This window comes from Spodoptera frugiperda, chromosome 21, assembly GCF_023101765.2.
Source record: "Spodoptera frugiperda isolate SF20-4 chromosome 21, AGI-APGP_CSIRO_Sfru_2.0, whole genome shotgun sequence".
NCBI classification, from domain to species: Eukaryota; Metazoa; Arthropoda; class Insecta; order Lepidoptera; family Noctuidae; genus Spodoptera; species Spodoptera frugiperda.
Genome location: NC_064232.1, coordinates 2,994,359 through 3,008,936, shown reverse-complemented (window position 1 = coordinate 3,008,936; position 14,578 = coordinate 2,994,359). Strand labels below are relative to the sequence as shown.

The 14,578-nt window shown below is 40.7% G+C and overlaps 1 protein-coding gene across 2 annotated transcripts in view; it reads left to right on the top strand.

Annotated features, from left to right (window-relative positions):
- LOC118280215 (synaptotagmin-7) overlaps nucleotides 1-14,578 on the top strand; it is a 670,807-nt gene that overhangs the window by 239,005 nt on the left and 417,224 nt on the right. Inside the window, exons 1-2 of one of the 2 annotated variants that reach the window (XM_050702068.1) lie at nucleotides 11,341-11,453; nucleotides 14,363-14,552. In XM_050702068.1, the coding sequence (XP_050558025.1) occupies nucleotides 14,539-14,552 (14 nt within the window). In that variant the 5' untranslated portion in view covers nucleotides 11,341-11,453; nucleotides 14,363-14,538. Of the gene's footprint in view, nucleotides 1-555; nucleotides 705-11,340; nucleotides 11,454-14,362; nucleotides 14,553-14,578 lie in introns of those variants that run through there. The other variant, XM_050702065.1, reaches the window with a different exon arrangement.

The window sequence follows — 14,578 nt, the reverse complement described above, 5'->3', positions numbered from 1 at the left end:
ACCGGTTGGAAAAGCACTTGTAACACCTCTGGTGTAGTTGATAGGTTATCTATCAGCTCGTTAGAGGAACAAAAATTTTTACTATTCCTTAAAAAAATTTAGGAAATATCATTATGTTATGCTAAAGGTTGCTTTTCCACCAGAGATGTGCTATGTAGCCACGCCACGAAAATGTAATAGCTAGACTGTGAAACTATGTGACCGTTTCCACTGATACTAAGCTTTTTTTTTTTTTTTACACTTTATGTACAATCATACAGAGGTAGATTTAATGCCAATTTGGCATTCTCTACCAGTCAACCTTGGGGTGATGCAGAGAGACAACAGTAGGTGTAACAGCAGGCATATGTTGAAATATTAAAAGATAAATCATTTATAATTATATTGATAATTATCATCATACAATAAATATTACAATATATACCGTACTTACTACTATTTATATATATATTTTTTTTAAGGGGGTGATTCATCCAATTACTTATATCGCCTTGAACGAGGTCAGAGGGAGTGTGATAAAATTTTATTAAAACGACCAAATTTCTTCTCTTGCAGATCACGATGAAGACTCGCACGGTGGTGTTGGTGATCATCCTGGGATGTGGTGCCGCGGCCATTTTGTTCGCCGTGGCCGCCTACCTGTACATACGGAGCAGGAGGAAAAAGAGGGAGGACGAGGAGGACGGCACTAGTTGTGCTATCAGGTCAGTTAATAATTTGATGTTTTATACTTTTCTTTTTGAAGGGAGATTTGGAAAAAAAGATTTTATGTAGAGGTTAGCTTAGGCACAAATGGTTATATTATATATATAGTACTATGGCTTAACAGCAAATCGGCGTGAAATAACGCTTACGTTAAGTTTCGCTAGGTGGGTGAAATTGGGTCTGCGCACGCCTCAAAGTGCCAAGAGACCACCATAGATAGGTCCCAGTAGGGCGCTGATACCCAATTTGGAGCTGCGGACAACATATCATGGAGCTATACAACCTACATAGCTCCGTCCCTCTCGCACTGCTCAGTGATCGACCATTCTGACACAATTGTAATAGCAGACTAAGGCCCCGGGTTACTGGTGTTCCTGTTCAAAGCAGGAGTAGGAAAACGTAGGAACGGGGTGGTTTTTAGTCAGTAGAAGAAGTCATTGAATGATTTTCCCTTCTCAAAAAACCCACCATTTGCCTACCCTTTCAAAAAATAATAAGCTAGATACTACAATCAGAACCAATGTGTAACCAGCCAAGAACGAGCCGATTTATATCAATTACTACGTAGTACATTATACGGAATAGTGTTGCAAACGAATATTAGATGCGATGCCAAGACTGGGGATGGGGACTGCCAAACTATGAGTTACTGATACATTTATTTAAAATACAATATCAAATAATATTTAAAAATGTAAAAATAGGATCCGGCAAAGTAGCGGGAGCATGGCCCAAGCTACCGGTGGTTAGGGCTCCAGAGACAGAAACCTCCTCACAATACGTGCCGTTTCGAGGAGTACTGCCTTCTGCATCAGGCCCTTGATAAATTGGAAAATCTCTCTATAAATTGCGATAATATGTTACGTAAGGCAAACCGACTGAGTAGATATTTGTACTCTACTCTCACTCTGTGTTTTAAAAGTATCTGTACTTATTTATTAACTACATATCAAGCTAAAAATCTTATTTTAAAGATATAAAAGAAACCTTTTACGCTCAATGCCTAACAGAAAATAATTTCCGCTATAAAATCGTATAGATCTAAAAATATACCAAAAAGAAGGGTAATACATACTATTTCATACGATAACGTAGCCGTTAGGTACCTCTAACAGTATTTTTCAAAATGGCTGCTCGCCAGAACATATATTTTATTTCTACGTAACCAACCGCGTGTAAAGATATCCCTATTTGTAAAGCCTTTTAGGTCTATTTTCAACTTTATGACTAGGTATAATAGAGTTAAAATTTGGTTAGGTGTTTTATAGTAATGGGCCTTTTTTTTTTTTTTTTTTTTTTTTTAGGTTGGAAAATCATCCAATGACTTCTCCCGCCTTGGGCGAGGCGAGAGGGAGTGTCAGACTCTTAAAAACCACCCCGTTCCTACTCCTGCCCGTCGAGCCGGAGCCCCGGTAAACCCGCTAGGTTGTCCGCAGCTCCGGATTAGGCATCAGCCCTACTGGGCCCCATCTGTGGTGGTCTGATGGCTCTTTGAGGCGCGCGCAGAACGCGACGCGCCGCACGCACGGGTCTGGTTCTGGTCGGGCGGCGAGCTACCCTTGCTCGTCGTCCGCAGACCCGCACTTACGGTGGCCGGAGATCGTCGCGCGATCCCCGACGCCCGGAGTGTCTCTCGCGACGGCTGGGGCGTGAAGAGGTTCGTTCTCTCACGCGCCCCGCCTCCTCCTTAGCTAGCATGACTGCTTCGCAGAAGGAGGGAAGGCATCCCAGTTCCCCTCGCTCCGCACCATGGCTTGTATCAGTGCCGGACGCGTGAGGGTGCCGTCGCCGACCACATCCCTGAGGATACGGCGGTGCTCAGCCCACGCAGGGCAGACCGCAAGCGTATGTTCCACCGTGTCCTCCGGGCGGTCTTCGCAGTGATGACACCCGGGCGTTTCCTCCCGCCCAATCAGAAACAGGAACCTACCGAAGCTTCCATGTTCGGTAAGCACCTGCGTCAGGCGGTAGGTGAGGACGCCGTGGCGCCTCTCTAGCCACTCCTCAAAGAGGGGACTTACCGCTGCAATGACAGCGAGCCCAGCCCTCGGTTGCGACAGTCGTTGCTGCCATTCCGCCATGAGATCGCGCCGGAGCTCGTCCCGCCACGCACTAATCTGGCGCGGCAGTGGAGTTTCGCCCCGGCGACGCGATAGTAATGGGCCTAGTTTCATATATTGCCTGTTTTCAAGTTTATAAAGAGTTTTAAATAATACTAACCATGACTGCTTATCTTTGGTATTGGGATACATTCCCAGTTTAAGAAGAGAACATTTTTGTTAAGATTAAAAATAAATACTAACTGCCTCGTTGGTCGAGTGGTTGCAAGTGCGACTGCCGGGCAAGGGGTCTCTGGTTCGATTCCCAGGTCGGACAAAGTATTGCTGGGCTTTTTCCGTTTTTTTCGAAAGTTTCTCAGTAGTAGCACGGAGTCTGCAATTGTGCCTGGTATATGGCAACAGGCTCACCCCCTATTACATGGGACTTATAACACAAATGGTGAAAAGTTGGTGTACATTGTATAGCGGCATTACGTGCCGTAATGTGCAACTCTGACTGAAAATTGATATTGCATTGTTCTATATATATTTATATACATATTTGAACCAGTATAGTTTGGACTTGATGTGGCTCTAAGTTATAACTTAAATAAGCTACTTAGTCTATTTACTGACGCGGTTAAGTGTAAGCTATACAATAACAGGAAGTAGTTAACTTCTCTCTAAGTTAGGAATAAATCAGAAAATCAATAGAGATGAGTTATAGTATAGTTGCGATTTACAAGTAAATAGTAGCTCTAATGTTCATTTTCTGAGGTAAGTAAGAAAATTTGTTTGTTGTTCGTTTCACGTGCAATTAGGGATGATGTCAACTAAGTGTGGGAGAGCCATGCTTCGGCACGAACAGGCCGGCTTGACCGGAGTGATACCACGGCCTCACAGAAAACCGACGTGAAACAACGCTTGCATTGTGTTTAGTTGTGTGAGTGAGGTTAGCGGAGGCCCAATTCCCCCCTTCCCAATCCCCGATTCCCGAACAACAACCCTTAAAATCCTAACCCCCAAAAAGCCGGCAAAGCACTTGTAACGCCTCCGGTGTTTCAATTGTCCATGAGCGGCAGCGTTTGCTTACCATCAGGTGACATGTCTGCGTGTTTCACAAAAAAAAAAACTACCCAAATTCAATCAAATCGTCGTAAATGTAATTTTTATTTTATTGTTGAGCTATATTTTGTTTGACATAAGAATTAATATGAATATTTTTCTTAACTAGAAATTGTGGTTTACGATCGACTGCACGGTTGGTGCGATGGTTGGGCAACCGGCTGCCGCGCCGTGCGTAGCGGGCTCGATCCCCACACGGAACAACTCTTTGTGTGATCCACAGATTGTTGTTCCGGGTCTGGGTGTCATGTGTAATACACATGAAATCCACACCCACAAGTTCACATACAAATGTATGTTTGTAAATGCACCCATGACAAAGGAGAAAATCCTAGTGTGGGGCAACGTAAATAAATGAAGGTGAGTAAACCATGATTTTCAGTTGTTAAGAAAAATAAGTACCTACCGTACTTCTTTTACTAACAAAATATTACCTCAACAAAAATTACATTTACGGCTATTAACGTCAAGCGATTGTTACGGTACCGATAATGTATACAGGGTGTCAACATAATTGACAACTTCCGATACAGGGTGTCGGAAATTAACACGTTTCTAACTAAAAATGTTGCCAGCCTAAATTACGTTTTAGGAATAATAAAATTTGTTATTTTAGTTAACTAGTTTATGAGTTATAGGCATGAAAACTGTTTAATATAGTTATTTTTATTTTATTAGTCACGCTAAGTTGAAGTTGTTAAAGAAACTTCATATAATAAGTTTAAGGCTGCGGTATACCTCGAAGGTATTAGCGTACGTGAATTCAGGTTCGATTCCTGGGTTGAACAAATTATTATAGAATTTATATCATATTTTTGTGTTAAATGATCCTATATATTATGTAGAGAGATCTGCAGACTGCCTAGCGGGTTTTCGACTCGAAAACTAGGGGTAGGAAGGCGGTGGTTTGTAGTCAGTAAGAGTCTGACACTCCCCCTCGTCTCGCCCAAGAAGGTAGTGGATGATTTTTCCTCCTTAAAAGAGAGAGAGAGAGAGAGAAAATATATATTTTTTTTTAAAACGATGCCCCACACTAGGATTTTCTCCTGTGTCGTGGGTGCGTTTACAAACATAGAATTTCACATGTACATGACACCCAAACCCGAAACAACAATTTGTGGATCACACAAAGAGTTGCTCCGTGCGGGAATCGAACCCGCTACCCGTTGCGCGGCAGCCAGTTGCCCAGCCACCGCACCAACCGTGCAGTCAAAAAAAATATTGTTATTCATCATCAGCAGCCGGTAGACGTCCACTGTTGAACAAAGGCCTCCCCCTTAGTCCTCCACGTAGAACGACAAGCTCTATATTACATACAACATTTTTATATGTTTATGATAAAACCTCAAAACTATATACATTTTGACTTTGTAACCAACCCACAATAATATGTAAATGTCTTAAAGTAGTCTGCCCATATTTTATATGCTTGAAATATTTTAGTACTATCAACGAAGTTACTCCTTGTCTAAGTGTGCTTTTCCACCAGAGATGTGCTATGTAACTATGCTACAAAGATGTAATAGCTAAGCTGTGAAACTATGTGTTCGTTTCCACTGATACTAAGCTATGTAGCTGTGCGAGGAAGATGTGTTATGAAGAAGCTGTTCAAGAGCTTGCTTGAGTATGCGATATATCGATAGTAGGGAAGCCATGCATAGTGTGCATCCATAGCACGCATCTATAGCACGCATCCATAGCACGCTTCCATAGCAGCTCTAGAATGTCAAATTCTGACTCACTGACATAACCTAAACTTTTTCTTATATTTTGAACATAATTACTATGCTTAACATATAAATTGACTGTAGCCCACTCAACGTCAATAGATGTCGCGACAGATCCAGAAGGGGATGGGGGGATGAACTTGATACTTATGAAAAGGATTGACCATAGAGAGTTCTACGAAGAGGCGAGTGATGGGAGGGTAGGGAGGCCTTTGCCCTGCAGTGGGACGACCATGATTGATAAAAAAAATACTACATAAAAATGAAAGGTGGTCAAAAAAAAATCCTCTGATTGTACCTCAAACAATTTCGCGGTAGTTTCAACCTGAAATTATACAGTTTAGACTATCTTTGACATTCAAGGCTATCGTTTAGCATTCATACTATTACTATAGCAGTTTTTGGAAAGTAGGAAACATGATCTTAACCAAAACTTAATATCATACATTTCACAAGCGAATATGTAGACACGGCTGTATATATTGTTCTAAAATTATCTGCTACGGCTTTGATGGGAGGTAGTGTTGTGTTTAAAGATTACAATGTGATCCGCAAATTGTTGTTTCGGGTCTAGGTGCCATGTGCATCTAGCGGGTTTACCGGGGCTCTGGCTTCAAAAGTAGGAGTAGGAACGGGGTGGTTTTTAGTCAGTAAGAGTCTGACACTTCCTCTCGCCTCGCCTAAGGCGAGAGAAGTCAATGGATGATTCCCCCCCCCCCCCCCCACAAAAAAGGTATCAGGTGTATGTGAACTTGTATGTTCGTGAACGCACCAACGGCGCAACGTCACAAGTGAAAATCCTAATGTGGGGCAACGGTTAAAAAAGTTGTTAAAAATCTGATATTAACCTAAAAAGGAAATAAACCCAATTTAATGGCAACAATAACATCATTCTTACAAACTGAATTAGACAAATGTCAGACTCGAATTAACAAAACTTCTCAATTTAAAATATACTGAAATTAAGTACAAGCGATAATCAACCTTATTTCCAAAGCACTAAGTCTGTAAATATTAAGCAGTTCCACCTCACTATCGAAGCGAAACTTTTAGAAACAATTAGGCCAAGCGATTTGCTATTCTAAACTTAGTGAGTTAAGGTGTAAATTGTATTAAAGTTTAAGTTGTTGAGTAATTCTTAACATACAATAAAAATTGGAACCAACTTATGTCCTTACGTTTCATATTATTGAAGAAAACTTATTTAATTGGAGGTCCTAGTTTCACTGACGGACAGACTGACAGACTATTATTTCTTTATTTATTGACATCACAAAAATACATTTTTTTCAATGGGGGTAAATCATATTATGACTTCTTCCGCCTTGGGCGAGGCGAGAGAGCGTGTCAAACTCTTACTGATTAAAAACCACTCCGTTCCTTCTCCTGCAATTGCTTACCATCAGCTGATCCGTCTGCTCGTCTACCGCTTTATACCAAAAAAAATAATAATAATTAGGTATTATTATATTTATTGTCAAACGCAGTTTGACATCGTGTCTGGTTATTTTTTTTTATGGAACACGCCGTAAACGAGTTGACGTATTACCCCATGGATACTTGAAACCTTAAAAAAAGTCAGTTAAAAATTAGAAAAATAAAAAAAAGTCCTAAAACAACTACTATGACTCCCAATGTCTCTGCCAAGAGTGAAGATTATGCCCAAAAAAAGAAGTATCGGATGTTTTCTGCCAATGATATTTCGAAAATTTGAGTTAGCTGGATATAATCTTCCCAATCCCCGATTCCCCAATAACCATTAAATTCCTAATCCCCAAAAGGCCGGCAACGCACTTGTAACGCCTCCAGTGTTTCAAGTGTCCATGTGCGGCGGCGATGGCTTACCATCAGGTGATATGTCTGCTCGTTTACCGGCTCCGATTTTAAAAATTAAAAAATAATATAAGCAAACTAGTCACTTAGGCCTTGAAGACACCAATTAACTGATTAACCCAACTCCATTATCAAATCTAAGTAAATTGCTTCCTAGCTACATTCAGATAAAGTTACAACCTGCCTAAAAGATTCTGTCACAGATAAGCCTCAGTCTTCAGCTGAATGGAACAGATTTGTAAAGGTACATACAAGTTGGAAACGGGCGTCATGAAACGACAATGGATGTCGTGTTGTCGCTTCGTGTCGCCACGACAAGTCGTTACATTTTTTTTATGGAATAAGCTGGTAAACGACCTAATGGCTCATCTGATGGTAAGCAAACGCATCCACGCATGGACTCTTGAAACACCAGAGACGTTACAAGTGCGTTGCCTTTTGTGGATTAGGAATTTAAGGATTGTTGGGAATCGGGGATTGGCAAGATTGGGAAGAGGGGTAATTGGGCCTCCGGATCACTCACACAACGCAAGCGTTGTTTCACGTCGGTTTTCTGTGAGGCCGTGGTATTACTGCGGTGAAGCAGGCCCATTCGTGCCGAAGCATGGCTCTCCCACACTTAAACACGACATGTCACTGCAGTTATGATTTCCATCTATAAAGGTGAGTACTACTACGCTAGAAGAGCCAAACACGAGCGGGGCAAGAGCCGAACACAATTCGTCAAAGTCAAATCATTTATTCTAATTAAACCACAAATAAGTATTTGAAACCAATAGAGCTTTTCTTCATTTATTTTCGTGAGTAAACCGTAATTAATTAAACTACTGGTTTCTATGTCCTATATTTTTAGTTAATTTCGTATGTCTCTAGGTGGTTATTATAGAAAACCAGTAATGCATCTGCGACACGTCGTACGCTGTTGCCTCATGTCGCCCGCTTTCAACTTATACCTTTAGGTAACAATTTTAATCTAGATAAGAGGGGATAGTTTAAATTAACTAAACCACATTGTACAAGTACGACTTGACGATAGCGAATTCAGGACAACTTTGTAACTTTGTATAAACTAACTATTCTAAGTTTAGTTAGGTTTCTGTTCGCTGTTTTGGCTTGGAGCTGGGACAAGAATTAATATTTTTAAATAAGTGTGGGAGAGCCATGCTTCGGCACAAATGTTATGATTGGAGATGTGCTTATAGTGAAAGGTGTGTGTGATTTGACTGATGGTTCTTCTATCTATGTATCTAAAGATCTATTTAATTGATTTCCTAGTCAGTTAAAAACGCGCGCGCCTCAAAGAGCCATCAGACCACCACAGATGGGGCCCAGTAGGGCTGATGCCTGATCCGAAACTGCGGACTATCTAGCGGGTTTACCGGGGCTCCGGTTCGACAAGCAGGAGTAGAAACAGGGTGGTTTTTTTCAGTAAGAGTCTGACAATCCCTCTCGCCTCGCCCTAACGAGAGAAGTCCACTTTTTTAAGACTTCTCTTTGTCCACTTGTTTCGGATCAGGCATCGGCCCAACTGGGCCCAATCTGTTGAGGTCTGATGGCTCTTTGTAGCGCGCGCGGAAATCAATTAAATAAATCTTTAGATTCACAGATAGAAGAACCATCAGTCAAATCACACACACCTTTCACTATAAGCACATCTCCAATCATAAACAAACAAAAAAAACTTAGGTTCATCATCATCCAACACATAAACAACAAACACAGTTATCATCTACGTCATAAGGTCCATTTTTCTCTGCCCCTAAGTTGTTGACTATCCTATTGTATCCATAAGTACGGTATTAACTCGTTCAAAAATTTATAATGGGGTGGCCAACCTTACCCTAGGTCAGAATCGTATTATACTAGGAAAACTAGGCAAATGCCTAGGGCGCCAGGTTTGGGTTTGCTGCCATTACAGCAGTAAGTATAAGTGTGGGAGAGCCATGCTTCGGCACGAATGAGCCGGCTCGACCGGAGTGATACCACGGCCTCACCGAAAACTGACGTGAAAAACGCTTGCGTTGTGTTTCGTTGTGAGTGAGGTTACCGGAGGCCCAATTCCTCTCTTCCCAATCTTCCCTCCCTCCTAGATTCCCTAACAACCCTTAAATTCCCAACCCCCAAAAGGCCGGCAACGCACTTGTAACGCCTCTTGTGTTTCAAGTGTGCATGGGCGGCGGCGATTGCATACAATCAGGTGATACGTCTGCTCGTTTACCGGCGTGTTACATAAAAAAGTCCCTTCTTTGAGGAGTGACTTGAGAGACGCCACGGCGTCCTCGCCTACCGCCTGACGCAGGTGCTTACCGGACATGGTACCTTCGGTAGGATCCTATTTCTTTTTGGGCGGGAGGAAACACCCGGGTGTCATCACTGCGAAGACTGCCCGGGAAACGGTGGAACATAGGGTGGCGGTGTGCCCTGCATGGGCTGAGCACCTGAGTGATACTCTGGGCGTTGAAGATCGCGCGATGATATTTGGCTACCGTAGTTGCGGGACTGCGGACGAGCAAGGATAGCTCGTCGCCCGTCCAGAACCAGACTTGCGCGTACGGTGCGTCGCCTCAAAGAGTCATCACCACCGCAGATGGGTACCGGTTCCCGATATGGCTGAGGCCTGTTTCGAAACGATCCACCTAGAGAATTTACCGGGCCTATGACTCAAAAAGCAAGAGTAGGAGCGGGGTGGTTTTTAGTCAGTAAGAGTGACACTCTCTCTCACCTCACTCAAGGCGGGAGAAGACATTGGATGATTTTTCGCCCTTAAAAAACGGCGCCGGGTTACAGCTGAGGAGCACCGTCAGAGAGTGGTGGCACCAAAAATCGAACTAGGGGCGCCTATGAGGTGTTTGCCAAGGGCGCTCTCTAAGCTTAATCCGCCCCTGTCCTGGGTCGACATAATAATTGTAATTGGTCACTTCAAACCTTCTACTAAGGGTCTGTAGCGAACTACCGGAAAAATAATTACTGTGCACACTCTGTATATGGGTTTAAAAAAGTTTGAAGTATAGGGTGTTAGGAGAAAATATATAATTTTTTAGACTTTTGAGCATGGTATTTGATTAATTTTATTTTTTTAGAATGGTATGATAATAAAAATATTAGAAAATAACCTACAATAGGTGTACCTACTGCTTTCAAATACCCGACTCGAGCATTGAACCGATGACTCGATGATGATAAATTATACTATGATGGTTGAAGGTTTTTTCCTATTTTTTTTTAAGGGGGAAATATCATCCAATGACTTCTCCCGCCCTGGGTGAGGCAAGAGGAAGTGTCAGACTCTTACTGACTAAAAATCACCCCGTTCCTACTCCGCTTTTTTCTGGGGCCCCGGCTAACCCGCTAGGTAGTCTGAATTCCTGATCAGGCATCAGCCCTACTGGGCCCCATCTGTGGTGGTTTGATATCTCTTTCGAATACCTGACTCGGGAATCGAACCCGATGTCTAGATGAAGATAAATTGTACTATGACAAAAAGTATGTAGGTATGTAACATCACCATATCAACTCCAATAAGTCTATTACTAAACTAAACTACCCTTCCAGAAAATACAGAAATGTAATAAAATAAAATACCAAGAGAAACCACAATCCAACACTAGTCTAGCTAACAGCTAATTTTGTACAGTACTGCAATCGAAACCACCACTCAAAAACTAACCATATCCCAAAGGAAATAAAGCTTAAATTTCTACAACCGAATTCTACATTCATACAAGGGTGACTTGTGAGATGTGAACAGCAGTGAAAATTGGTTTTTACGTCACAAGGAATAAAGCTTAGTTTCGTCTGAACCAAGTTACAAGAGTTTGCTTCGGTTTTATGTCATAGGACATAAGGCTTAGTTTTGTTTGAAGTAAATTTCAGGAGTTTGGTACGAAATTGTACCGGGTTTCAGTATGACGGTGTATTTCAGGCGCCTAAGTTGTATCAGTGAAAATTTGGGAACGAAAATACGAACTGACTTTATACAGTGTGTTTGTGTTTAATTGACAGTTGCAGTTTTAAACTATACATGGTGATTTTATTTGTGGAGCAAAAAATAAGTGTTATTTTTTGTGTGTTATAATTTTATTTTTAAATGTTTTATTTTATTACCTATTGTGTTTTTAATTTATTTTTTATTAGTGTTATATTTATTTTATTGAAAATAAAATATCATAAATTATTAAATATCATTGAATTTAGGTCACATAAAAATAAAATAAAAAAGTTTTATGTAAATCACTCGCATCTTTCCAATAGTTTTACGGTCTTGTTTACGTATTCGTGGGGTGGGCAGAGATCCAAGTATTCGATAGGTACCATTACCTATAACTTGGTCCAATGCTATCCAATAAATGGGGTGATAAAATCTAACCTTTACCGACTTCTGAAAAACAAGTGATTCTGTTATTTTATGTATGTTTTTCTTATAAAACTACTGTATGTTGAATTGTATATTATTATAAAATGAAATATATAATAAAATATTTAATATTATTCAATAGAGAATATAACCAAAACAATTAAAAAAAAAACAACATAATTATCATTACATAGTATAAAACAAAGTCGCTTTTTCTGTCCCTATTTCCCTTTGTATGCTTAAATCTTTAAAACTACGCAACGGATTTTGATGCGGTTTTTAATAGATATATTTTATTATTATAATGAATCAAGAGAAAGGTTTATAATATATGTATAATACATGTATAGTATATCACCATTGCACCCAAGCGAAGCTGGGTATAGTATATCACCATTGCACCCATGCGAAGCTGGGGCGGGTCGCTAGTTTGTAATAAATTATAGACTGTTTCAAACCTTAACTAATAATGATTCGTTCTTTAGTGAAAATAATACCTACTACTAGATAATATTTCTATACTAACATACATATATCACTAGTATGCTTAAATATAGTAAATCAAATCGATATCTTCGCAAGTAAATATATCCGTAAGAACATAAACAATACGTGTCTAAAATTTTAAAATAATCTACAAGACGAACATTATAATAAAAATCAGTCATCTAACTTATTCCAACAGACTAGTCCACTAAAATAGAAACCCTTTTTTTAAAGGGGGAAAATCATCCAATGACTTCTCCCACCTGCAAGCAAGGTGAGAGGAAGTGTCAGACTCTTACTGACTAAAAACCACCCCGTTCCTACTCCTGCTTGTCGACCCGGAGCCCCGGTAAACCCGCTAGGTAGTCCGCAGCTCCGGATCAGAAAATAGAAACCCTAGGTTTTATATAAATACTTACTCGAATATTTGATCTAAATCAGGCATTCCGCAGGTAACCTATTTCTAGACGATACCGCAGATACCTAGGCTTTCGCTGATGCCTAGAATATAGAAAATTTATTTGATTGAGATACAATTCGATGCGGCGATTCGATTCTGAATAGATAGTAATAGTTTTACAACGAAAATGTTTTTAGGTGCCTCGTTGGCCGAGTGTTTGCAAGTGCTACTACCGGGCAAAGGGTCTTGGGTTCGATTCCCGGGTCGGGCGAAGTATTACTGGGCTTTTTTCGAAAATTTCTCAGTAGTAGCACGGAGTCTGGAAATGTGCCCGGTATATGGCAATAGGCTCACCACACACTCATATTACATGGGACTTACAGCATAAATTGTGAAAAGTGTGTGTATATTGTACGGCTGCGCAGACTAAAATTTAGCAAATGGGCACCCATTTGCTAAATTTTAGTCTTGAATTATTTGTTCATACATGCAATGTCTTCTTCCGCCTAGGATAAAGCGAGAGGGAGTGTCAGACTCTTACTGACTAAAAACCATCCCGTTCCTACTCCTGCTTTTCAAGCCGGAGCCCCGGTAAACCCATTAGGTAGTCCGCAGCTGTGCCGTAACAGGCGTTGTACCATAGGGGCTCTAAGCAGGTCTAGTAAGAGGTCTCGGTGCCTCTTGTCGGTGCTGAAGGTGGCCAAAACCCCCACTCCCTAGTCTTTCTCCCCAAAAAGCTAGGCGCCTTTCCCTTTATCAAAAAAAAAAGGCAGTACGCAGCTCCGTATCTACACAAACCTGCCTACACCTTTACAGAATATAGGTTATATTGTATACAAACTCAAAAGGTAAGATAAACATATCCTAAAAAATGGCCTTTGTAAAGAATCTTTTATGCCTTATTAAGGTCCAATGGATGTTGTTTATTGGCCTGTAAACGATTGAAGATTGTGTTCGACCTTAAAGTAATTTATATTAAAATAGGCCTTTGGTTAGTCGCTAGGGTACCTAGATAGATAGAAGAATAAGTGAGGGAGAGTCATGCTTCGGCAGGAATGGGTCGGCTCGACCGGAGTGATACCACGGTTTCACAGAAAACCGACGTGATACAACGCTTGTGTTGCGTTGTTTCGTTGTGTGAGGTTACCGGAGGCCCAATTACCCCCCTTCCCAATCTTTCCCACAATCCTTAATTTCCTAACCCCCAAAAAGGCGGTAACGCACTTGTAACGCCTCTTAAATACATAATAATATTTAGAGATTTCTTTCGTGTGATATTCGAGTATGCTCGATTGGATTCAAAAGGGCGTAATTTAGATCCTGATATATCTTGAAACTAGTCGAGCATCCTCGAATAGTATATATTCGTGTAAAAATAATAAATGCAAATAGTTTTCTGCGTTTCCTAAGTTAAAAACAAATTCATTTGACTTTACATATTTTTTTAAACGTTGCCCCACAGTAGGATTTTCTTCTGTGTTGTTGGTGTGTTTAGAAACATACAATTTCACATACACATCACACGCAGACCCGAAACAACAAATTGTGGATCACACAAAAAATTGCTCCGTGCGGGTTTCGAACCCGCTACACGTTGCGCGGCAGCCGGTTGCCCAGTCACCGCGACAACCGTGCATTCAATTCCTATATATTTTGTTCATTATTTTCATTTTATTTTTAACTTAAATTACAGCAAGAATTAAACTTAACAAGTTAAAAGCTTCTCAGTGTAACAGTAATGAGTTTAAATGAATGAAAACTGACAGTCGAGTGGAATTCTAACTGTTTAACTATCTGTGGTTGGTTCAAAGTGATATTTCGGTTACATAAGGCTTATATTGTGGTGTGAAAACAGTTACAGTGTGAAGGATGAGTTTGAGAAGGTGAGTAATTTATATTTATTTTTATT